The 27,381-nt window shown below is 37.3% G+C and overlaps 1 protein-coding gene across 1 annotated transcript in view; it reads right to left on the bottom strand.

Annotated features, from left to right (window-relative positions):
* Positions 1–26,521, bottom strand: part of LOC105391455 (protein unc-13 homolog A) — a 65,428-nt gene extending 38,907 nt beyond the window's left edge. Inside the window, exons 1-8 of the mRNA XM_038115665.2 lie at positions 20,419–26,521; positions 18,039–18,082; positions 16,693–16,783; positions 7,851–7,859; positions 6,679–6,753; positions 5,200–5,419; positions 1,998–2,118; positions 1,499–1,605 (exon numbers count right to left, since the gene is read on the bottom strand). Of these exons, the coding sequence (XP_037971593.2) occupies positions 1,499–1,605; positions 1,998–2,118; positions 5,200–5,419; positions 6,679–6,753; positions 7,851–7,859; positions 16,693–16,783; positions 18,039–18,082; positions 20,419–24,945 (5,194 nt within the window). The 5' untranslated portion in view covers positions 24,946–26,521. The remainder of the gene's footprint in view (positions 1–1,498; positions 1,606–1,997; positions 2,119–5,199; positions 5,420–6,678; positions 6,754–7,850; positions 7,860–16,692; positions 16,784–18,038; positions 18,083–20,418) is intronic.
* Between the last annotated feature and the right edge of the window lie 860 nt (positions 26,522–27,381).

Raw genomic sequence — 27,381 nt, 5'->3', positions numbered from 1 at the left:
GATTGAAACTGGATTGGTTTCAGGCAAAAAATACATAAGTCTGTAATGATAAATCTGTTGACTTTATATTCCTTTAGATAATACAGCAACAATACTTCATATTAAGTTATTATATGGAGATGAAAATAAACTTATATATAGGTACTTTAACTTTTCTAAATTTAATTGCTCTTGATTTGCTTTCGTGTAACAGAGCTTACTAAATAGCATAATAACAAACACAATGCAGTGTAGCTTATAATTAATAGTAACTTAGATCAAAGTCTTACCGTTTCTATACTTACCAACATACATAAATTTCTTCTTAGCCTACAAAATTAGTCGTAATTTCTATAAAAGTGTGTGTGAGCAAAATGGGGGTCAAAAGAAGACTCTAACTTCGAAACTACCAAACCCAAACCATTTGTCTATTCCCAAAAGTCGATCTCTAAACAAGTGAACATAGCGACTACTCAAACCCAACTTCTAGTTTCAACTTCGAAGAAATTTTCAAATAGAAGAATGTCTAAAGAAGAGGGGGTTGGGATTCAAATCTAATGAAAATGGAACTTTCACGAATCTTTTTCTGCCAACGATAATTTAGAGATCTAAGTTGGTTCAGTCTTAGGTGAAATGAAAACCATTAGTTGTAAATGTTTAATCAGCAAGCTATGTAGTTAGTTCCTAATAATCAATTGAGATAATTGACTAATAATTAGGTTAGTTGCGATTAGATGGAGCTCAGCCCTCGGTAATCAAATTGTAGTGCTAGCACGCCGTTAGCTAGGTACTCATGTGTATTGTGACTTCATGCATTCAGAGTCAAGTTGGCAGACGTACAACCAATCTCTGTAGGCATTAGTAAATTAACGTACAATATTTGCGACATAAATGTGTTTCAGTGTAGAGAGAATACAAAATCGTGTGCATGATAGGACTCACAAAATATTCAGTGTTGTTAGTAATAAAACTCACGTGATTAGTGTGTGAATTGATTCGTGGAATTTCCCTTGTGTGATGGTCAATCAAGCTAGTATTCAATGGTGATGATGGGAGGCGGTGCAGTATTGACCGTGGTCGAACTGGGTTAGTATTTGAAGTAGGATATGCAGAGAGTCGCGCGATCACCGCTCGCCTTCTTTAACCGTTTCACCTTAAAGAAGGGGAGTCGGCAACCGGCGACAGAAACAGGCGAAGAGTCTGTCTAATAGAGCCAAAACTGCGAACGTGCGGTTCGTGAGCCGCGAAAGACCGTCGCAAACCTGTAATGGCGATCTTGCACGACCATTTGGAGGTTCCTTCTATAGTGACCTGCTCGGCCTGTTCGAGGCTGTCTATGTGAGTATCGGGATCGACGTTAAAAGTCCGCCTGCCGCCACATGAAAGGAAACACGGTTACTTTAATGTATGTGTGTTGTGTCGGTTTCTCTGGAGAGTCGTTCACCGTCCGCTTCCTGCTTCAACTGGTCCTATAGGGGTTAAAGATTAGTCTCACAACATCCATGCATCGTCACCGAACCTGTGATAGCGATCTTGGCGCTCCACTTCGAGGTGCCGTCCAGCACCGACTGCTTCACCGTGCTCATATGCGCCCCGTGCTGCTCGTTGTCGATGCTGAAGACTTGTCTGTCACATACACACCAGTCTCAATCTCAAACCTTTATAATGGACATTCGTGCGATTTCATTGGTCGATAAAAGGTACTTTGAAGGTGTGAACATATCACGGCATGTCGCGAGCGGCGATATTAAAATTTCTGCGCTATTATTGATCGAAAAGGCCAATCGCCAAAGGGATTGCTCAAATGCCGTACTATGTTTGTATTCACCTAAACATAGTGCATTTTAAAATCTGATTATTGCAATGAAAAGGATCTGTCTTTTAACCGGACAAAACTATTAAGAAGAACATGTTATATTATACCTGTTGCGGTCCTTTAATCAAAAACATTAGCTGCTCGAATTAGTTCAAAGGAATTAAGCATCGAAGACAGAGGGTCAGTTCAAAAGGACACATACCTGATAAGTTCGAAGATCTCCGGCATATCTCTCTCTCTTTGCTTCATGCGTTCCTTCATGGCGGTGATGATGGAGTTGGCCTTGTCCTCGGCCCCGTGCTTGGAGGACTTCTCGGCCGCCCCTGCGAAGCACACTACTCAGGCGGTGCCGAGACTGTTCTGGCACTGGGTGCGCCGGGCCGGTCCCCCGCCCCGCGCCCGCGCCGGCCCCGGCCGCTGCTGGCCACTTCGGGGCAGATGCCGACAACACTACCGTACTTAGTGCATCGGTCGGTTCTGGCCCGGTCGTTGACCTGCAGCTGCGCCAGCCGAGGCCCGCCCGAGCACGGCGCCTTGCTATAGTATCCACAGATCCCATCGCTTGCTCGGTGCGTCACGACCGTCAGAGATATAATCTATTCTACGCTACGGGGATGACGGTCGCTCCGCCGCCGTCAAGTGATAGGATGATTTTAACACCCTTTTTGTACTGTATGTCCAAGTATTATGTTTGTTGGTTAAGTCTCATTTGATTCAATTATTTAATCCGCATCGGATTGCAGTTTAATAATCAACATTTAATAACGTTTCTTAAGCACTAGACAAAAGTTCTGAAAGAACGAGAGTTCAGAAAACAAAGACAGAGAAATTAACACAGAAAGTCGGTAGAGGAACATAATAATATGAGAAATCAACTAAAGGACCACATATAATATTGAAGTGGGCAAACACTGGATGACGTGCAGACATTGGTAGCAGGCACATTTGTACAGAAAGATCCAAGGTCACTCTTTGTGTCCAGTTCTGGAGTTAAAACAACATTTATTGTGGGGAAGGCTGCGTGTACTTTAGTGTAGAATGTAAAGTAAGGTAGAGAAAGAATGTATTGTGAGTAATAAAGTTAATAAGGGCTCTTATAAGTTTCGGCACTGGGCGGGGAAACCCAAGGAGGGTGGTAGCAGATTCCCTAACTACGATAATATGTTGCGTCCACACTTTGGTAACATAAAGTTTAGAAAATATATCCTCTAAAACCAGATCGTAGAAAGAAAGATTTTGGCTCTTGTTATACGGAACAAAAAAAATGAAAAGTTTTTGAAATACGAATAATAGTAAGTTACAAAAAAAATATAATTTAAATTAAATTAAACATACAAAATGAAATTCAATTCAGTCAAAATCAAAACCAAGTATAAATTGTAGGTTCCAAAGTGTGGACTTCATGTCATTCGGCTTGCAGTCGACTGACAAATTCAATCTGCGAAAGAAACAGATTTATTTCCGACTGCAAACCTCCGGTGAACGTGCAAATGGAATCTATAGATAGAATATTTAAATTTAAAACGTAATTTCAGTGTAAGAAAGGGGATTAGAAAGGGGTAAGACAAATTTTTGATAGCCATGCACACCAATAAAGCTAGGGTTTAGAAATTTCCAAGGGTAATCGTCATGCACGTTATTATATGAGGTCTTGGGGAAGTATATAAAAAATACATAAAATAGTAGATAAAATAAAAAGGGAGGTAATACTAAAATAGGAAATGTAAAGGATTGTCGCGATAGTGCTCATGTTGTAATGGTTGATCACCTAGTTATTCTAGCTGCTGAGTTTAATGACTAATTTGTAAATGTTTCTCCGAGTGTTTTAGCGGTAGACAACATCACATGCATTAATCATGCAATTTAAGTTCTTACTACAACAATATTAAAGTACACATTAAATATTACCTTTATTAGTCATCACCTAAACAATTAAGGCTAACAGAATTTCGTAAGTAGGTAATTCAGAAACAGTAAAAAGCTGATAGGTTCAAGATTGCAGATAATTAACGAGTATCACTTCTTACAAAAAAACATTAAGTTTTTTCTAATTTATTAAATGTACCGTGCATACATAGATACAGAAGTAGATCATTATTATTTTATTATTTTTTAATTTATTAATTGGTAGGTACATCGTTATTCACACTTCAATTATCAAAAGGTAGAACTCAGATAAGTGTAGTAGTTTCAAACATAAAGTTAAACAACATATTCAGGATTCAAGAAGTCCATATCATTAAGAAGCTCTTCCTAAACTCGAAGTGGACACATAAAGTTTCAACAAGATAATACTGCTTCGAATTCATACAACTCTGCGCTTCAGACGAATAAGTTATACGTTTATATGTCCACAATAGTACCGTAGTAGGTAGTTAGTATTTTAGAGAGATAATTATACTTTCAAAAAGGATGTCGTCTACATAAAACACTATATTTTTCTCATAATTATGAAATTAGCTTCAGTAAAAACTGATCAGCGGTTTTAATTAATATTTTTTTTCATTAGCTTTGCGGCGCAAATTGACTTAATAAGATTTTCTTATAAGATTATTCTAATAAAATTGGCTATGCTATGGGACTTACATCAACTATCGATTTTCTTTGTAGGCCTAAGTCGAACAAAGTCCTTGTGCATAACGAGTGACCTGTCAAGAGGTCTTGACTCTTCTCATCTTAATGAGAAGTGGCCTGTTCTTGGCAGCCCAGCGTGAACGGGGTCCTGCTATGGCCACCCTTGATTTATGCGTTTTTATCGTGGATATTTTTATTTTTCTTAACAAGATTTTCTTCATTATTACCTAATCTCTTTAAGAGCAAATGATTACACTATACTACGTGTGTTCGATAATGTATTAATTAATCTTTTACTTTAATATTTTGTAAAATGTGATAGTCGTATATTTAAGACATTTAAAAGTACACATTTATTAAATTTTCCAATTGCAAAATTGCGGATTTAAAAGTAATAATGAATAATTATATCATTATAAAATTATGCCTATTGCAATTGAAAAAAATCAAGTACAGTTTTATAACACACAAAATATATAAAATTCAAATTCAGTCCATTATTGCAAATATACATTATTGTTTTTGTTTAATTAAACCAGAAAACAACTGTAACAAATTTGTCTTTTTGCAATAATGCACGACAATAAATTTTAACATTATTAGTTAACCTAAAAATGAAATAGGTAGTCCATTTCAAAACCATTTCCAATCCAACATTAACATCTTCAAATCAGTTGCCGAATATATTCCACGTCACCCTGAAAAAACACCATTTAGGGCTCCCTCATCAACCTCCAACTTGCAGGTGTTCCATGGGATAGAGCGAGACGTCACGTATTTCGCAGCTTTATATGGGCTCTTACTACTCAACGGCACTAAGCAGTACTTACTCTGCAGGCAGTCAGCGTTCAGCAGGTCTTTGCACTTCTCGTGACATTTGACCCCGCACTCCGTACACCTGACCCCCTGCCTGGCGATGCCCCAGAGCAGACCCTCGCACTCGTAGCAGTAAGTCGGAGAAGTTGCCGTCCAGAGTACGAAGTTGTGCGGAGTTGTCGACGAGATCGGGTAGATCAGGGCTTGCAAAGTCTTCTTGTACACGTGCATTTTCTGTGGATTTTGGGAGGTTTCAGTATTTTGTCTTTTGTGATTGTCTTTTGTTTGTGATTTTGAACAAGAGATGATAAGAAGCAACGATGTTATTACGAACAAGATGGACTGTCAGTGTATAAGAAACGTCAAATAACACCCTACTTCTACTACTGGGCTCTTATTTTGAATGTGTCCAGTTAGAAGATTTGTGACTTTACTCATTGGTACAATGGTTGTCATTAGGTTGAACTAAAAAAGATTTGACAGAAAACAAAACGAGGTGATTTTTGGTTTATTTTGTATGTTGTGACACACCATCTTATTCGCATATTTGATCTAAGGTTTTAGTCATTTGTCATTCGTGATTGTCTTTTGTTTATGCTTGTGAACAAGACACGGCAAGAAGTGATTAAAGTTTTTCGATACATCCGCGATGGGTTAAGCAATATGACATGTGTGAAACGTAATACCTTGATCACTTCTTATCTATCGTTCTCGTATTGCTTCCCGTGAGTCTGTTGCTCGTGTTGAAAATCCTTCAGATTTCAGTGGATATTGCAATCAAGATCATGCTCGGGAAGCAGTGATATCATGTTTCGTAGAGTATCAATGGTTTCTAATCCACAACAACGGCCGGATGATCTAGTGATTCTAGGAACTGGCTCTATTGTCAAAGCTCCTAAGTTGGAATCGTAGCGAAGCATTTATTTGCGGACAGATATTTGATATTTAGTCTTGGAGCATAGTCTGTCTTGAAAAATAAAAAGTCAAGTTTCTACAGTAAAATATACATTATCATCGATTACGATTCTACTTGATTGTTTTCCTTAGAAAGCTATTTATTATGTATATATTTATATTGAACATGATCTATAATTTAAATGTTTGTGATTGTAACATACTCTTACATCCAATAATAATTAATTTCATTCATTTCTCCCACTTTAACCACTACAATCAGCATTCTATATGCATGGATAAGCACGTTATGTCATAGTTATGTACGAGATAACGCTTGATTAATTACAAAATTTTGACAGTGACAAGGCGAATAGGCGTATAGTTAATTAATGAGTTCAGTGGATTAAATATAATAATTTAAAATTATACCCTGCAGATTCTACTTTAACTCACCATGTTCTTGCCTAAGCCTTGCTATACATAGTAACATATATGTTGTAAAGCACAAATATTATGTTTAAATATAATTATCAATCGAAATTTCATATTTAACAATTAATTTATAGGTTATATTTAAACAATAGAATGAAACTCACCAGTTCTTCGTCATTCAGAGTAGCTCGGTGCACGGCGGATGTCAGCCCCGCGTTCCTTTTCGTAGCAGCCATGGTCTAAATATTTACAAAACAACGTTAGTTTACAGCATAATATGACACTAGTCAATAGATAGTCAATCGCCATCCTCAGTCTGTTTAAAACTAAGTATATTCCAGTGCCTAGTTGATCTATAAGAAACGAAAGCGTTCCAAAAGCAAAGTATGCATTTCTTTTATTTGCTACAATTTAAATGTCTATCATGTTTGGTGTTCTCTGTTTAGACTACACATGCCTATGATAAGCAATTTTTAAGCTCTTTATCTTTGAGTATTTTTAATATTTTGATTCTGTTTCTGTATTTAAAATATTATATTGTTAAGTGCTTAGCTTAAATGAATAAATTTATTTTATGCAGATAGGTAATTAAAAGTAGTAACCAAAGAAACGGCAAAAGTGTTAATGTTACTAATGTCAATGATAAAATGTTTTGTAATGAACACAACATCAAAAACAATTTAACCGTAAGTGTAATATAAAAATAAAGTTAAAAATATGAGTTATGTAACAAAATTATATCATACACAATTTACAAGGTGTGGTTCTTTATACACAAAAGGTATTTGACAAATTTGTTGATACCCAATTTTAGATAACAAACAAAACCAGCAAGCACGTGCGTTTCCAAAAAAACTATCTGTAGCCTGATTGTGATAAAATTAAATGTCAATATTTGTACTCCTATTCATACGCTGAAATATAAAAACTACCTCTGGATAAAAACTGAAATTCTCTTAAACCTAAACAATATTCCGTGAAACTCAACGATGACAGCTGAAAAGCATAAAAACATGCAATTTGTTAAGATTTGCAATTCTGAGTCCTGAACAGATGCAAGCATTCTAAGTATGGTGAAATTAAGCAAAGAGGCTATAAAAGGTATCGTATTAACGTTGCAAAAGGACTGTTTTGTACGCAATATAGAAACGTAATGTAAAATTAAATACAAGCAGTTTGTTCTTCTAGTTAAATTATGTTTCTTGCACACCAGTTGTTCTCAGTAATATATGTAACTATAGTGCAGTACTCTAGTTAGAAGCAACAAATTTTATAGCCTCTTGACTTCAACCGGTGTAACATGCATTGAAATATAAGTTTATTGGGATAAAAGTACCTTGAGAACCTGCGGGTCCACGGTTTAGGGGTGGAATGCAATGGTATCATTAATTATAGTCAGGTATATAGCATCTTCCAGTGTAGGATTATCTAATTCAGCATCTGCGTCCGTGTACCTAAATTTGTGTCTAACATGGTATAGTTAGTTGCATTTGTAGGGTCTAAAAAGGTCAGAATTGTAAGGCCATCAAGGATTGATTCAGATTTACACAAGGGACACAAATGACAGGTAAACACATATAAATAGACACCAATGGAAACAAGGAAAGTAAAGAGATAGAAGTAGTTTTTGAGAAAGTTATAGTTGTAGTCAGAAATTTCTATAATATTGGGCAACCGATACAATAGAATCGGAGTTATTTAAATGTACTAGAAAAATATTACTTCAATGAAGTTTTTCCTGATGTATTGGTTGCCCGTAACACATAATAAATATTCCAATGAAAAGAAAACATTTATTACGCCTAGCAATACTAAGCCTTAAAAAGCATACGTAGTTATGTACCCCCAAGTATCTCACCCTTAGAACTTTCTGGAACTTTAAATATAAATATAAACAGAGATACTGTAAGCATTGCAACATATTATATTGTTATTGCATCAGCCAGGATGCTGATGGATCATTCCACGAATCTCCAACTTTGTAAAGCATCAACTGTATGGAGTGTAGAGTGATGTATCAGCAGATTGGTCACGTAGGCCACTCTTAGTGTTAAGACTATGTCATTGTATGAGTCAGTATTAAACGGACCTCAAATCGGAACGGTTATGCTCGCCTTTAATTTTAGTTTTTAAAAACCTAATAGCGCGGACCCGCAATTTGACTGGCGCAGCCGGTAGGATAGTCGCTAATATTAGCAGCGCGTGTTTCGCATCTGTCGGTTCGAGCATCAAATTTTGCTTACCTAAAAAGGTGAAATTACGTCGCGATTCGCTATTAAACGGCTATTCCAAGAACCAAACAAATACGTCAAGAAAAGGGTATTCAAAAGTGCATTAGTGTTTTTGCTCGAGTGTTGAGGCAGCGATGCGTTGGTAAGTACACTTCTCACCTCCCAAATCCAGTCCTCTCCATTTTTCACATGTTATTTAGGGATCAAATTCTCTCTGCTTAACGCTAGATATTAAGTAAAGTGTATTAAATTGATTAAATTGATTAAAAGTAAGAAAAAGTTAATTGTAAAGCTAAAAATAGTGCATCAAATTCTGCAACCCCTAGTTAAGTAAAATATAGGATAAGTAATCATTATTCTAGGAAAATTCCCATAATTGTTGAGTTATTTTGGAAGCGTTTGCTTAAAATTAGTAATGTCTAAAATAATTTTAATACCCCGCGAATTTTCTGGAGTAATACCCACCTTCAATGGTGACGGGAAGTTACTAAGGACATTTCTCACGAAATGCGAATATGTTATCAATGCATATAAGGGAGATAACAACCCCGAACAGGAGCTCTACCTGTACCATCTAATTACGAGCAAACTAGTTGACAAAGCCGCTGTTCTTATCAGCGAAAGACAGGATATAGAGTCATGGCAACAGCTAAAAGAAATTTTGACACAAAGCTTCGGTGATAAACGCTCAGAAGAGTGTATAGCCATCGAATTGGAAACGTTAAAAATTAACCCACAAGAAGACTTTTCTAGCTTTTACAGTAGAATACAACACATTAAAAGCGCTTTAATAGCCAAGGTCAACCTTTTGGAAGACCAACAACTAAGAAAAAGTAAAGTAACAATATATGAGAATCTTGCCAAAAATGTTTTCCTCTATAACTTGCCTGAGGATTTAATACGGATTGTACGGTTGAAAGAATGTAATTCGATTGAAAGTGCCCTCAGCATCGTATTGGAAGAGGTAAACTTCAAATTCCAATATCAATCTAGAAACAATATGTTAAAGAATGCAACCCCCACGTCAAAACCCCCTCAGTTAACATCATTTAACAACCAGAATTCTTTCAGACCACCAGCATTCCTTCAGCAAGGCTTCAGACCTCTTGTTCCACAAAATAACCAATTTAAATTTGGCATCCCCCAAAATCAACCCTATGTTAGACCCAACTTCCAGCCTACAGGCTACAGACCGAATTTCCAGCCTACAGGCTACAGGCCCAATTTTCAGCCAACTGGTTACAGGCCCAACTTGCCACAAAATCAATTTAAGTTCGGCATCCCCAACCAAAACTTGCAAAGACCACAGTTTAAATTTGGAATTCCCAACCAGCAGTTTCACCCCTATAAATCTAACAACGCAGTGACGACTGACGTATCCATGAGAACAGCCCCTGTAAAGCAATTCTCAAAACCAACCAATATGAACCAACTCTTTTATAACGAGTTGCCATACGAACCCGAATCAGAGCAAAATCAACCTGAATACTATGACGATAATGTCTATTATCCTGAGTACGCTCACGAAGAACCCGCGTACAATGACGAATACTATAATGAAATCCCACCTACGTCTAATCAGGAAGTAGAGACTGAAACTGAAAATGAAAATTTTCAGGAAGAAGCCTCCCCAACCAACCCGAAGAGATAATACAAATAAATTGCCACCAAGTTAATAAACTACCCCATATAGTCATCCCTGAAATAAATGCTAAGTTCATGATCGACACTGGTAGCACCCGATCTTTCATGAGCCCTGAAATAGCGAACTATTACTTTTCAGACTTCAAATACCAAGAGCCCTTTGAAGTAATTAGTACCCACTCACGCAGTAAACACGGAGAAGTAATTTATATACCTCTCCTGAAAACATTTCAGAGCCCACTGAAACATAAATTTTATCTGTACAGCATAGATAAAAACTATGACGGTTTGATTGGTTCAGATCTGCTGACGGAGCTTGAAGCCACAGTAGATATGAAAAACCAACTACTTATAACACCCAACACACGGATACCAATAATATACAGTCCACCTCGACAGGCTATCCTTGAGCCCCGCTCAGAAACCCGTGTGAAAATTCCCACGAGCTTAGAAAATGGTGAAGCGATAGTTGACTACAGAGATTTCGGAAACGGAATTAGAATGCCTTCAGCAATAGTCACTTGTAAGAATGGCCTCGCTGAAACAATAATACAAAATCTTTCAGAGGAAAGCGTAACGCTTACATTCCATAAGCCTTTTCAGGTCCAACCTTTTCAGGAAACGGAAATAAAATGTCATTTCAACACCGCCACCACCGATTATGATGTAGACGAAATATTAAAAGACAACCTTAATAAAATCCGCCTTGATCACATGAACGAGGAGGAAAGAAAAGCAATTTTCCAACTTTGTTATGAGTACCGCGATATCTTTTACACAGACAAATTACCCTTAACTTTCACCAATCAGGTAAAACATGAAATCAGAACCACTAACGAAGATCCGATCTATGTAAAACCCTATAGATTACCCCCGGTCCTTAATGAGGAAATTAATAGACAAGTGGAAAAACTGCTTAAAGATAACGTCATACAAGAATCCCACTCTCCGTGGAGTGCCCCAGTTCACCTCGTACCAAAAAAATTAGATGCATCCGGCGAACGAAAGTTCCGTATGGTAGTCGATTACCGACGCCTTAACGAAATAACTACAGACGATAAGTTCCCTTTGCCTAACATCACTGATTTACTAGATAAGCTAGGAAAATCTATATATTTCAGCACAATAGATTTGGCATCCGGCTATCACCAGGTAGAAGTGCTAGAAAGAGACAGAAAGAAGACAGCGTTCAGTACTCAGAACGGGCATTACGAGTTCACGCGTATGCCGTTCGGTTTAAAAACCGCGCCCGCTACTTTTCAGCGCGCAATGAACAACGTTCTAAGAGGCCTGCATAACATCCATTGCATGGTATACTTGGACGACGTGATAATCTTTTCAGCTAGCCTTCAGGAGCACATTCACAAGCTCAAAACAGTTTTCCAACGACTTAGAGAATCCAACCTGAAAGTACAGTTAGACAAAACAGAATTTTTGTGCAAGGAAGTTCTTTATCTAGGTCACAAAATAACTCAGAACGGCTTACAGCCGAATGACGATAAAATTCAGGCAGTCCTGAATTATCCCATACCTAAAACTACCACCGAAATAAAAAGTTTCCTTGGCCTCATCGGATATTACCGCCGATTCATCAAAAACTTTGCCCAAATAACGAAACCGCTTACCAATTGTCTCAAGAAACGCAACAAAATTGTAATAGATCAACAATACATAGATGCCTTTCAGAAGTGTAAAGAGCTATTAACAAACGCACCCCTCTTACAGTACCCAGATCCTGAAAAAACTTTTATATTGACCACCGATGCTTCCCAGATAGCCCTTGGTGCAGTGCTTTCACAAGGTGCAGTAGGTAGTGATCTCCCCGTCGCTTATGCAAGCCGCACTCTGACCGAAACCGAATCACGTTATAGCACGATCGAACGTGAACTTCTAGCCATTGTATGGGCCATCAAACACTTCCGCCCCTATCTTTACGGGAAGAAGTTTATCATTTACACCGACCATCGTCCCTTGGCGTGGTTACATTCTCTCAAGGAACCCAGCAGCAAACTTACCCGTTGGAGGTTAAATCTCTTAGACTATGACTTCGACATAGTATATAAAAAGGGCAAACAAAACAGTAACGCTGACGCATTGTCGCGTATAAAAGTAAATGCACTATCTGATAAGGACTCAATGGTAGTAAATTATGACAAAAAGGACTTACCCCGCGATTCACAGGACTCACGTACAATCACCATATCTGATTCTGAAAAAGAAAAAACAATCACCATCTCCGACTCAAGTTCTGAAAGATCTGACTTAGAAAATATTACATATCCGGTTCCATCCCTCTCCAGTAAATCTGATACAATACATTCAACACAGGACCTTCAGTCACACGGTATACCTATTTTACACGAAGCAATCGATACTAAGCCCAATCAAATATTAGTTTTTCAATGGTATAAAAACAGTATGCAAGTTCAAGACAGGTCCCGCGAAAAACAAAAGGTCTTAGAAGTTTTCCTACCCATAGACAACCAAGATCTAATAAAACAATTCCTGAAAGAATACATAAAACCAAAAACCAAATATTTCATCTATTTCGAACAGGAAGAACATCGAAAACAGTTCAGCAATATAATAATCAGCCTTTTTAAGGGTGGTTCAATCCAATTTTTCGAGTGCACTGAGAGAGTAGTTTTCATCGAGGACGAAAATGAACAGAAGGCGGTTATTCTGAAATTTCACCTCGGAAAAACCTGCCACAGAGGTATTCGAGAAACCCTCACACACATTAGGCGACATTTCTTTTGGCATAACATGACTGAAACAATTTCAGCAGTAATTAACTCATGTGACGTGTGCAAAAAGATGAAATATGACCGTAAACCCCTGAAACCATACTTACAGTTAACTCAAACACAAGAAGCCCCATTTCAGGAAATATTCATAGATCTGTTCACTATCGAAGGAAAAATATACCTCACCCTTGTTGATGCTTTCAGCAAGCTAGGCCAAGCAATCGAAATTTCTAGTAAAAGCACCCCTGAAGTCATCCGCGCACTAATAAAATACTTTTCTTATTACGGTGTACCAAAGAAAATAAGCTGCGACCCCGGTACTGAATTTAACAACGAGCTTCTGAAAGAAATGATGTCACTCTATAAAATTCAATTGCACATAGGCACGCCTAGAAACCCTAACTCAATGGGTATAGTCGAACGATTTCATTCCACCTTAATTGAAATTTACAGATTGGCAAAATACGAGCAACAATGTACCGACGCCGCATCCATAATGACTTACTCTATCATGGCGTATAATAACTCAATCCACTCCGTTACTAACTTAACACCATTTGAAGTCGTCTTTGGTCATGTAGAGTCTGAAAACCCATTTAACGTAAACTTCGAGAAACAATACTTACAAAAATTGATGAAAGATCACGCAAAACGAACAAAAGTTCTATATAAATACATATCAGATAAAATGCTTACCTCGAAAGAAAAATCCCGTGAAAAACGTGGTGGTGAGGCCGATATTCAGTTCTCAGAAGGAAAACCAATTTTCACAAAATTAGTCAACACCCGCAGGAGCAAGGATAAACCCCGTTTTGAAAAAGCGATCGTTACAGGAAAACCTGAAAGAAATATCGTCCCTGTTACCGTCAGAGGTAGACAGACTAGAATTCCCATTAAAAACATAAAACGCCCTTCGCAGGTGCTGCTTAGTGGCCATGATGGCTCTCATGAGCCCCAGCCTGGGCCTTCAACTTCAAAAGATTGAAAACAATCCCGGGATCCTCCCCGTAAGACAAGGAACAGCTGTTATTCAACAGGATAACTGGCTTATTTTTAAGGTATTAGATTTAAATGGCCTACTGATGGAATTAGAATATAATAATAGGAAGTATAGTAACTTTAGTAAGTTAGTATCCGTAGATAAGCCTTATTTTAATGAATTTTTAGGAATACGAGAACAAGTAGAGTATTTACAGAAAATTACTATAAATAAGTTTAAACAGATAATCCCTTCACACCGAGTCCGTAGAGGAATATTGAACCCTATTGGTTCTATAATAAAAGTCATAACAGGAAACTTAGATCAGGAAGACGCTCAACATTACGAACAGTTAATAAGTAATTTAAATAATCAACAGATCTCTACAAACAAACGCTTAACCGTTGTTTCTAATATGATAGACGGACTAATTAACTCATCAGAAATATTACATAATAACTCAAAAATTATGGACAATAGACTAAAACGTATTGAAATAATGTTAAAGGAAATCAGCACTAAAGAAAATAATGCAGTTTACTCTACTTATATCTTAAGCTTGTATAACCTATTTGTAAGTAATTTTAGAACGCTTTATATAAAGATTAGCGAGTTAGAGACTGCCTTAGCCTTCACTAAGATAAATATTGTACATCAATCTATACTTAACTCAACTGATTTATTACAGCTGTTAATTAATATATCTAAATCTGAAAACCTTATGTATACACCTACCTTGGAAAATTTAGTAAAAATAGAAGATACAATTAATGTTAAATCATACATGATAGATAGAAAGATAACATTTGTATTGGAAATACCATTGATAGCAAACTCTACCTATAATTATTATAAAATGTACCCCTTACCTATCTTTCATGACCCTGAAAACCTTACCCTTGTAATAATTCCCAAATATCCTTATATCCTGGTGAGAGGTGTTACATATTTACCACTTATACAACCTTGCAAGCAGGTATCTGAAGAAAATTACCTATGCACTCATGAAAATAGAGCACCATACCCTGAAATTACATGCACTGAGGAGCTGATGACATTTAAAGAGCACCCGACTCACTGTAATCAGAATGCAGTGATTATAGAACAGATTAAAGTTCAGAAAATATCTATTAATAAATGGATAGTATATAGCCGCAACACAACTATTATTGAAAAGCGATGTAATAACGAAATAAGCCGTAACTCCATAAAGGGTACGTATATAATACTTATAGACGAACCCTGTGATCTCTACATTAACAATATGCAGCTGCATCATCAACGATCATATACCGAGAATATGTCATCAGAACGCATCCCTTCAATAAAACTGCCGGAACTACAAACCAGAGTAAACTCCAAGGAAAACGAGAATCCAGTAAATCTTCAAGGAATGGACCTCAGCGACCTGCAACACATGTCTTACATGCTGAAACAACTCAATAGTGAAAGTGATAGTGAAATGGGCAATTCAGTGAAAGTGAAAAGCATTAGTCTAGGCACTCTTTTACTGTATTTTATTGTATTTTTAATGATTATTGTGTTTATTCTTAAAAATAGGAAAAAGCTCACTAATATGTTGCAGTGGCGAAATCATCGAGATGTGCATGTGCAACCCCCCGATAATTTCGCTCTTAAGGAGGGAGGAGTTATGTACCCCCAAGTATCTCACCCTTAGAACTTTCTGGAACTTTAAATATAAATATAAACAGAGATACTGTAAGCATTGCAACATATTATATTGTTATTGCATCAGCCAGGATGCTGATGGATCATTCCACGAATCTCCAACTTTGTAAAGCATCAACTGTATGGAGTGTAGAGTGATGTATCAGCAGATTGGTCACGTAGGCCACTCTTAGTGTTAAGACTATGTCATTGTATGAGTCAGTATTAAACGGACCTCAAATCGGAACGGTTATGCTCGCCTTTAATTTTAGTTTTTAAAAACCTAATAGCGCGGACCCGCAATTTGACTCGATACGACACGACATAACCCTGATCCAATCCAATGCACACTTGACAACTTTTTTGACTCCGTATGTTTGTATTTTCTCCTTCGATGTAGCTTTTACTATCTTACATGGTCTTATGTCCCGCCATGCAAGAAACAGATTTACACATTGACTGTAAAGGTCGTAGATAATACTAGCTTACTACAATTGGTTATACAGTTGTTGAAACTGTTGGTGCTGACGACTGTATCTCCTTATTATAAAACGTAGACTGAACATAATTCCGGTTTAAAACCGGTCATAGGCCAGAGCTTTCATATAAATAAATACTCTTTAGCTGGGTTAAAACAGGAACTATCTTTAGTCATCATCATCATCATCATCATTATCAGCCCGTATCTGCCCACTGCTGGGTATAAGCCAGATCTTTAGTAATCAAAATAATTTCGGAATAAGTCTAGTAGCACCAGTTTCAGATTCCAACGTCGGATGTCAAACACCAGGGACAAATCTTCTTTAAAAGTTGCCAAATTATTGCATAATGGCTCAGGACATTTATGGTCAAGGGTAATAGGTCTGTAATGCTAGTACACTTAGGTAGACACAAGGTCGGGACACTTACAAGTTCAGAGACGAGCGGTATGGACTTCCTCCTGGGTCGGATGTCGGGCATGCTGTCAATGTTGCTGTAGAATGGATTGTCCCCAGGATGGCTGTTCGAAACGTATAATAATTAAATTTATTTATATCGGTACTGATGAGCAATAAAAAAGTTCCATCTGCCGCTGTTCCATATGTCACTGGAACATTATAATGGATGGTGAGTATACTAAGTATATGAATATAATAAGACTGATGGATACATGCCTGTAATTCAACTAATATATTATAGAGAAATTGTAGAAGAGAGAGCAAACAGAAGAGCGCCACCAACATTTGTAAATATATACATCTAGTTAAATATAAGTTTTCTATTATTAGTTTATTTAATATTATTGTGTATCTGCTTAAATAAATTTGGTCATATATCATATATTATTATCTATTTTGTGCATATTCAATATAGATACATTTACATATAGGTACCTCAAAATATAGTCAGGGGTTACTCGTAACCATGTCACTAGAAACTATATACTACTATAATAATAAAGAGTAGCTCTGCATGTGGGGCCCTTGAAAGCAGACACGTACAATACGATTGATGACCAGCCAGCCAATCACAGTCCTGCATTCCATATTTTGTACGAAACTTTACTATCTCAAATGAGAAATCAAGTGGCATAGTCTGTAACAGACATTTTCTCAGAATACCGAGATTTTCCTAATGCAAAAGATAAGTCAAGTTGCCCCCGAGTACCCACTTACTCACTTGGGTTCAAAGTTACGAGAGTGGGTATATGGTAGGTACTTCTAATCATAAAAGTTTGTCATAATCTTGTTACAAGCAAGCAAAGACTTGGAAGGAAGGGTCTTGTAAATGTCTGATATTGATAAGTGCGATATTAATTTTGATTTAAAAGTATTAAGGGGACCGAAACTGAAACTTTTAACAATTAGGTATAGGTACTTACTTTAAATTTAAAAGTAGTTTTTGATATTTCTGAGGCCATTAAATAAATTAAATGTATGTTTCTATCTTAATAATATAAAACTACATGCATACAAAGTTTATAAAAAGTCACCTGAAATAAAATACCTAAAATATCATTTATTTTCTCTATTTAAGTAGAGTTAAAAACTGCCATTCTAAAGTAATCCAAATGAAACTTTAATAACAAATAAATTATTAAAGTACTTGATCAAAGCATACGTTCAACGTAATTAACATTCTAGGTAGTTATATGGTTTAATTTCATACAAGTCAAGAATAACGGGCTCCGGCAGACATATGGCTCTCCAGGGGTTGAAAGATAAAAGGCCTAAGAAGAGGGGACGTGTGAGAAAATATATCAAAAGAGTACATACCCATTTCCGCGGCCTCCTTGTTCGTTAAACCCTCCGGAGCCATTCTAAAAACAAAAAAAAAAACGTTAAAAAAAGAAAATAAAAACGAAACAAAAATCTAAAGTTTATTCAAACAAAAAACTTACAATTTAGTACACAATAATGACGCTTCAATAAATTTTTCAAGGTTGAGTTAGACTTAAATTGTGCTCGTAAGTTGAAATGTTATTGAAGAGCATAAGTCTTTATGATACCTTACGAAAAATTCATTGAAACTAAGCAGTTTGAGTAGTTTATTCAGTAATAAATAATAGTTTAGGCTTAAAAAGTTACAATACAATTCAAGTAAGTAATATTTCAATCATATTTGACTGGCTATGGAATATTTAATTCAATTTAGGCAAGAACTTATTTTAATGAGTACTTAACGTAACGTTCATTATAAACGCAATCATGTACTAAGTAACTGAAACTGGTGAATTGTTGATTTAATGCGTTGTTCCAAAAGTTTATGCCGATAATAATAACGTTGTTTAGTATCTATTTTATGATGCTGTAAAAGCCAATTTTCTGATGATAAAGCTGCGATGTACAAAACATAGTATCAGCCATGTTGCTAGCTTCATAATAATTTAAGGACCTACAAAACCTTCAACACCTAGTATATTTTGCTAAATATTTAACATGAAGTGCCAGCTATTTTCTGTAATATCTACGCACTGTCTGTAACGTCGGTCAATTATTTCTTGTTTTGTTGCTTATTAGTAAGGCCCGGTTTTTTATGCGTAGTTAACTTTAACCATTAGTTAATTCACATGTCAACCAACGTATAACTACGGATAAAAAACTGGCTGTTAGTTAATAAAAGCAAAATAATATGATGTATTTTACCTATATTCTGTACAGACAGTACGCTAATATTATAGAGTAATACAATAATCTATATCGTGTAGTGTTTCTACGTTATTTTTAATACGCGTCGTTTTTCATAAATATTGAGTAATGAGATCTCTTGTAACCGCAGTGAAGAGGAAAACCTTACTCAATATTACTGCCATTTGAAATTAAAAGTGCCTTTGTAATAACATAGTCTGGCCTGAAAATGTATGTATATCATGGTTATTTCGTAGTAATGTTTTATAAAAAAAAAACTTGGTCGCGGTATCCAAAATGACCTGAGCTTCCTGCAGAACTGGAAGAAAATGCTTTGAAAGAAAAGTGACTGTACGTTGCTAAGTACGTTAACAGCCGTGCAATTAAAGTATACACAAAATTAAATATAAAATTATGAAAACATTAAATTCACATTTAATTTCAATAGCAGTATTATGAAGCGTTAAGCTTATAAATATATATTTTTTAAATATATTAAATGCATATTTTCTTCTGAGGAACATATTTTTATATCTTTCATGATATGAGACGATTGATATGATAATGAATGATGTTTGTACGTAAGTGTTTACAAATTTTGTAATTATGTTACTATTAATACGAATATTATGTAGATGTAAGATGAGAAAATGCTATGTTTTTTGTTATAAATGTACTAAGCATGGCGAGTTTATTTCTGGCTAAGGGTATTAATTACTGGCTAAGTATATAATTTTCTTACAAATACTGAGTATATAGTATATTTTTTCTAAACATCGCCTTGATTCTTCATTTAAGCGTAGGTTATCATAGTATTGTTTTTTATCTACCACAGTAAGTTAAACGTAGCTAAAAGCTTTATTCAAATTGTTAATTATTATATATTGTAGAAATATTTATTATTTTATTGCATTAGTAACGCTGTTTATTGCCATAATTAAATAGACAGAGTGTTTCAAATTGGTATATAATATGAATATTGTATATGTATAAGATTGTTTATATTCTATGTAAAATGGGATAAACAACAATGTAAGAATCTTGTAAAAGTCAGGTCGTTGGTTGAAATAAGGTTTCTCATTCACAACCCAGTATTGAACTCCTTAGCGACGAAATATTCTGTCACAATTTAGTTTAACAGACTCATCAACAGATAACTATCATTTTGAAGTCATAATAAATTCGAGAGTTACATAAAACTTTCAATAGTCTGAATTGAAAAATGTAGGTATAGACTTACAATTGTAAAACGACCGTTTCTCCAAAACACTTTCAATGGATAGGTGCTGTACGTTTAGTTCTAATCCTACTACATAAAACTAAATTCGGGAGTATTTTAATGTTTTAGCTATTACATAATGACATACATTATTATACTGACGTCATAAAGCAGGGTAAGTACCTATGTAACCATTGCAATGCCACTGATAAATATCAGTTTAAATATTGTAGCTTATGACAAACAATGCTAGTATAAAATTTAACTCTTAACTCTAATTTCATGGAATTTTTGCATCAGGTAACTTACTCCGGCGCTGACTTTGTCTTTTTCGGTCGACGGCGTCGTGGCGGCTGGAGTCTCGGAGGTCTTCTCTTCAGCCTTGCGATCCTTCAGCGCCTTCAGCAGTTTCCACTTGCTTCCAACAGGAGCATCTTGTTTTTGGGCATCCTTTGCAGGTCCCCGATCTTGCAATCGCGCGTCTGGCGGCGGCTCAAAGTCTTCTTCAAACTCGTCCCCACTCTGTACTGGACTGTCAGGACCAGAAGTTTCACCTGAGCCCGAATCAGCGTAAGATTTATCATCGTCTTCTTCGTCTGGTGGTGGTTCGTCGACTGGTTCTGCAGTAGCTGGGAAGGTTGTCACATCTTTCCATGTTTCTTTTACAGGAGTTGCGTCGTATGTTTGCTTGACTGAAGCCGTTTTTAACTTCAATTCACGCAGAACAAAGGACATTCGCTCTTTTAAACTTTCTTCTGGCTCGTTAGTTAACAATTCTTCGATTTCAGGTTCTTCAGCCAACGTTTGTTGCCTTTCAGCTTCTAGCTGGGACTGATGTTCCATTTCTTCTAATTTCCTCAGTTCGTAACAATACCATTCGTCTTCAGAATCAATACTATCTTCAGTACTTTGTCTTCTTGAAGAAACCCGTGATCCACTTCTCCATGAGTGTGTACTTCTGCTATCATCGTCATCGTGTTTATTTGGGATCTCTAAACTTTGTTGGTGTCGAGGCTGAAACTTTGTATGAACACCACGAGTACTTTGTATTGAAGGACTGCGTTCAGGAAAAACTGGTACTTCTCCAGGAACTGTACTACTAATTATTTCTGGTGTGGATTCTTTTGGTACTCTTTTCTCTTTAATAGAAGGCGTTTCTCCATTTGAATCAAAGGAGTCAGTTTCGATTTTAGGAGGTCCAGGTTCGGAGACTTGTTCATCGGATGATACTGAAGTAGATTTTCTTAACCGGTACTTGCCTATAGCACGTGATACAGCAAATTCCATAGGACCACCATTATTGAACTTATTGTTTTCACTTGCACTTTCCTCCGTAACAGTGGATTTCTTTACATCACCTATTGTTGCAAATAATGATGCTGGGGATTGATTATCGGGATCTTTTTGATCATCTTCATAAATATCAATGTTTGATATATCTGTATCAATATCCAGTTTTTCGATTTCGGAAATACTATCTTTGTTCATTTGACTTACACGTGCAAAATGAAAATCAATATCGTCACTCTTATCCCGTGGGATTGTATGATTTGATGGAATCTTACTCGTTTCTTCTTCAATTATGCATTCAGAGTCTTCTTCTTCCTCTGTTGGGAAATCTAAGCCATGCTGTTGCCTTTCTTGAAGTTTTTGTTGTTGTTCAACTATTTCCTGATTATTGATTTTTCTTTGCTTAGTCTTGGTTGCGATTTTACTAAACATACTTGTATCATGAGCGGTATCTGAAAAAACGCTGTCACTATCTTCAGATTGTGCACTCGATCTTCCTCCAGACCATTCTGTTTCAGAAGTTTCTGGATCCGATAAAGACTGGTGACTAGCTTGTTGTTTTCTCCTGGCTTTTTGTAGTAATCCAGACATAGAGGCAACGAGATGGTACTTCTTTTTTCTTCTTTGAGCAGACAGAATTCGTTCCTTGAGAGACTTCTCACTTTGAGGAGGCTCTACATTATCTACTCCAGATGGCAACGAATGGGACCGATGCTTTTTTGGTAAATGTAGGTCAGGTAACCAGTGAGTCATTGACGACATAGCAGTTTTAAGCGAAGATGTTCTTTTTGGTTTTTTCGCCATTTTATCTTGAGGTTTTCCTCTCAGATTACCCCCAAAAGACAGATAGCCTGACTCGGATACTAAAACGCTTCCTGAGCCCATATACTGATCTTTTCTTTCATTAATCTGATTAACAGAAACTTGACTACCTTCATAACTTTGTCCTTCATATAAAACATTACCATTTCGTTGATCATATTGTTGTTGTTTAAAGTACTCTTGTTGCAATTGGTTTTGAAACTGTTTGCGTTCCGCGATGTTGAGAGAATGTGATTTTAGACTTGAAGTTTCCATTGAACTTGTGGGGGATCTACTTACTCCTCCTTGCCATGACAACTGATCTTCTAATGATGCAATTTTTGATGTATCATAACGGTTTGATGTTGGGTAATAAGATAAAGCATCAGTTAGGTTTCCTGGAGGGTAAGCATTCCGTGCAGCTCCCTTATAACCATTTTGGTAAAATTGAGGGTCATTAGGCCCCATTGTATTAGCTCGTGTAAGAGTTCTCTTATTGGGTGGCATAACTACAGTCTGCGCATGATAGCTTGGCTCTGGTGGATAAGAATCTACTGGTGGCCGACCAGTAGGTTCTGTAATTTCATTTCTATCTAATAATTCGGAAAAACTTCTATTATCCTCTGTTAACATACCTCTCGGTGTACTATACACAGTTGTGAATACTGGTTGCCTATTACCAGCAACCGAGTATATTGAAGGTGCTTCATTTCCATAATATAATTCCCCCACACTTTGTTGTGTAATATGTTGTGCGTGTGAAAATGGTATTTCATTATTTACGAACGTTTCGTCAATCTTGCCTCTTACTTTACTTATTTCTCGTGAACTTATTTCTTTTTTAATTGGTTGTTCTGGTTTCCTTGTAAAATAGTCACTGCTCACACTTTTTGTTTGTTCGTGAGCATAAGAGTCAACTAAAGTTTCAAGGTAAGGCTTCGAATCACTTTCACAAGATATCCTTTGTATTTGGTGTTGTTGAGGTGACGGCATACGCATTTTGTGAGAGTCGTGAGTTCCATGAATTACTTTCCCCGTTTTAGGGGAACCTGGACTTTTTTCCAAACTTGACCAACCACTCATTGATGACAGCCCTGAATCAGATTTTGCTGCTACAATATTATTTGAATCTCTTTTTGTATGCTTTGGGGATGACTTGGGTGATTTTGGTGACCTTGGACTTAAACGCATGCCATCAACAGGAAGTGTGCCCGCGGTAAGCATAGCTGGACGACCTGACAGCATTTGATTATTATTTTCTAGGGAAGCAAATAGTTGCGCACCATTTGGTGGTGCAGGTGGCGGCGGACTTGGCGATTTGCGTATTCTTGTTTCTTCGTAACTTACACCTCGTCTTGCATCTATGGGTTCACTGTATATATCGTGTGCTGATATCGGTGACTGTTGCTCAGAACCAGTTTTGTACATATCACTTAGTGCCTGGGTACTACTGTGTGATGAGTAGTATGACTGTCTCGAAGTTTCAGGCATTTGATAGGGGCTGTATTCAAATCGATCTCTTGATAATGCACTGGGAGATTTAGAAGCTTTTGCATCAGCGTTGGCTACCGCCGAACTGTACGCTAGCCGTCCAGTCACCGTAGTGTATGGTTCAGTTGTTGTTCGTTCAGGTACATATTTTCGTCTAGGAGATATAGCCGATGACATGTAATCTGTATGTGTACTTTCAGCTAGGGATAACCTAGAGGGGGACTTATCTGTCATTGCAGATTCTTTTGGCATCGTTAACATGAAATCGTCAAAACTTTGAATCATATCATTTATAGCCCAGTTGTCACTTCCTGAATATACGTTCTTAAGTTGTTCGTTTATAATATTTCCATCTTCTACCAGAGCCTTCGCTTCGATTTCTCTATCGTGTTTAGATGACAGTTTATTTTCAGGGCTTAGTATTCTAGATTTCAAGTCTTTTAACTCTCTCGAATCTTTGTGTAATTGCGTTGTTAGCCTATCTAATTCGTGTAATTTGTCTACTGTCATTTGATCTATTGTACTTAATGTAGATATATGCGCCAAGTCCCTGTCACTTATACCAGGCCCGCCCTGTAGCCCACGATAGTCTTTATAATCTGAAGAACTATACACCTGTCTCGAGCCATTCTCTATCATTTCTGTTTCCTCAGGAGCTTCCCAAATCATATCCAGCTGAGAGCCAGGTCTCGAAGTTTCTTCACACACTAAGTCATCTCGATAAGCTTGATTCAAGCTTTTGTAAAACTCCTCATTCGATTCCATAACTTCATCCTGCGCATCCAGTAGGGCAACACTCCGCCCTATATCCAGGCCTTCTTCTATGCCATCCTCGACCGTCCCGTTGCCGAGTATCTCTCTGATCACTTCGAGTCGCGTCATCGGGTCTCCCCTGGATGCTACGGTCCGACACGTGTAGAAATCGAGTAACGTGGAGATGACACCCTGTTGATCCGCGAGCAAGGCCTCGAGCCGCTCCAGCCGTTCCCACATGCGGACGTACTCCTGGCTGAGCAGGTCGAGCGCGCGCCACGCGAACTTGAGCTCGGTCTCGAGGATGTTGAGTCTGGAGCCGAGCCGTTCCATGTAGTCGCTGATGATGTAGTCCCCGGAGTAGGGGGGCAGGTCGGGGGGCAGGGCCAGCGAGCCGCAGTCGTCCATATCGGCCTCGGCAGCCCCACTCCCGCCGCCCCCGCTTGCCTCCGTCGCGCCGACGGCGCCGGCTCCACCATCGTCGTGAATATCGCGCATCATCTCCGGGAAGGGAAATGGATTGCACCGAACATTGTTCACTATGAGTCATCCCATATCGTTTTACTATTTACACTTTCCACATGAAAAAGTCCACTTTTCAACGAGTTTTTAGCGTTCATCTTATGTCACGCGTTGCAGTTTTATAACATTTTCACTGTTTTTTTAGTTCACTGTTTCACTATTTACACTTTATAAGTATACTTTGTACTCGACGGAATTAACTTGAGAATGAATCATCAAAAATATACCTTTGGTTACACTAATAACTAATAAACTGTAATAGAAAAAACTGTTAGTCACTGTTTACCAATCGCACTAGTTTGAGCATAACATAGTTTTATGTTCACACTAGTGATGGGAAAGGGAAGGGATTACCTCAAAACAAGTGGACTCGGTACTAAAACTTGTAATGGATTAGAACCCGTGCAATCAGCACTAAAAAAAGTAAGTACCTATAACTAACAAGTTTTCAAACAAAAGTCCACAAGTTTACGCGAGGCAGCTCAGCGGTTCGTAGCAGATTCCACGTGAGTGAGACACAGAGGTGGAAGGCGGGACCGGCGGGGAAGGAAACGGGATCAAATGGAAGGAAATAACCGCCGGATCCCACCACCGCTTCGCTCAAATGAGACTTGGCAATAAGGACACTCGCTACCACACTGTGACCGCACTACTGACGAGCAACAAATAACTCTGTGCCGCGTTCATTTCGCACAAATCATGTCTAAGGGTTATGAATTCCTCACTTATGAAATATTAAGCCACAATGACGCTTTGAGATGCCGAGTGGCGTGCCAGAAGCTTCATACGAGCGTTGTTACCGCCTTCTAAGTAAATGAAGAAAGCCTTATAGCGTTATACGTGACAAGCTTGGAGAACCGCTATGTCTTTGATCCGACATTCCGCATAGTTTGAGTAAGTAGGTACGTGGAACGACGTCCTAGAAGGCCGACGACGCAACGCAACTTTGTTTGAACGTGACGCGGCCATTAATCGTTGTCGCCCGCTTTTTAATTTCGTCAAAAGGTCCGTTCGCTTGCAATAACAGTGATGGGCTGTTGTTCAAACATTTTAATCTGCTTTAAGCTTTTGAGTCCTTTTAGTGTGGTGGATAACGATGGAGGGGTTGGGAATGGAAATAGGTTGAATTAGATATAAGTTATATCGGTATTTTTCTGAGCCCAGGCCGCAACACCTAATAAACAATATCGTATTTTTTGCCGAACAGAATATTTTGATTCTGCCTCTCACAAGATTCCCACTTCGTATATCGGTTTTCGATAAACTTTTATTTCGGTAATCTATAGTAAGTTTGCTGAGGGGGGGGAGTAATGCCGTCTTAGATGGGTTTCGTCCTTTAAAAGTGGATATCATTTGTTGTTTTATGTGTTGTTTGGGTGTTTTAGGTATACAGATATAATATTCTAGAGTGAAAATATATTCGAATTTTATGTTACAAAATACAAACGTTAGGTACTGATGTATAAAAAACTTACAAGCTATTGCGAGAGTATTAGCGATTTAGGTTTTGCTTAAATCCTTCCCGTGGGAATGAGTCCATTTCGTGTAGTACAATATGTACCTCTACAATTACAGCGATGCACTAAGACGATGTTTATTAAGATAACCTGTGTAAATTTTTTGGTTAAATAAACATTTTTTCATTTTCATTTTCATGTACCTATTTGAAATTCGATAGCCACGCCGCCGCGCTGGGCACTCTTTTGCACGTAGCGTCTTAGACATTGCACATTCCTGTTCAACACTAGATGACCGAATGGTGTAGTGGTTAGTAACCCTGACTGCTATGCCGAAGGTCCCCGGTTCAATCCCTAGCTTGGGAAAATATTTGTTTAAAGACAATTAATATTTGTATTCGAGCTTTGGGTGTTTCAATGTATTCCATTAAATCTTAGGATTTACCGCAATTCGGGAATTTGCAGTAACATATTATTATACAGTATATATTATAATAATTTGTATCTAACTAATGTATCTGTGCAGATTTACATAAGCTGTCCGATACACATATTACAGTCCCTGCCTAGCTTGGTCGTATGTGAAATTTCCCCACATATTATTATTATACCCTCATATTATGGAATAAGAGGGGCAATCCAGTACAGTCAAAATTAAATTAATTGCTTTTAAAGCTGAAATGACTTATTCGGTAAATTACATCAACGGCAAAAAACCACAAATTAATGTAGCTTTAAAATTGTTATTTATTGAATACAAATAGTCCTGTCACGATCCAAACAACAGTTAACCCTTCTAATCCCCACCAAGCTATTAACACTCAAAAAGGAAACAATTACGCTAATCTAAAACGGAGCACAAAAAGTGAGAAGTAATTTAAATAAGCCACGAGCCACTTAAAAAGACACAAAGTAACATCATTCGCTTTCCGCTCACGCTCTTCATGTCTCTGCCAGC

This window comes from Plutella xylostella, chromosome 21 (assembly GCF_932276165.1).
Source record: "Plutella xylostella chromosome 21, ilPluXylo3.1, whole genome shotgun sequence".
Classification (NCBI taxonomy): domain Eukaryota; kingdom Metazoa; phylum Arthropoda; class Insecta; order Lepidoptera; family Plutellidae; genus Plutella; species Plutella xylostella.
This window is presented reverse-complemented; position numbering and strand designations above follow the sequence as displayed.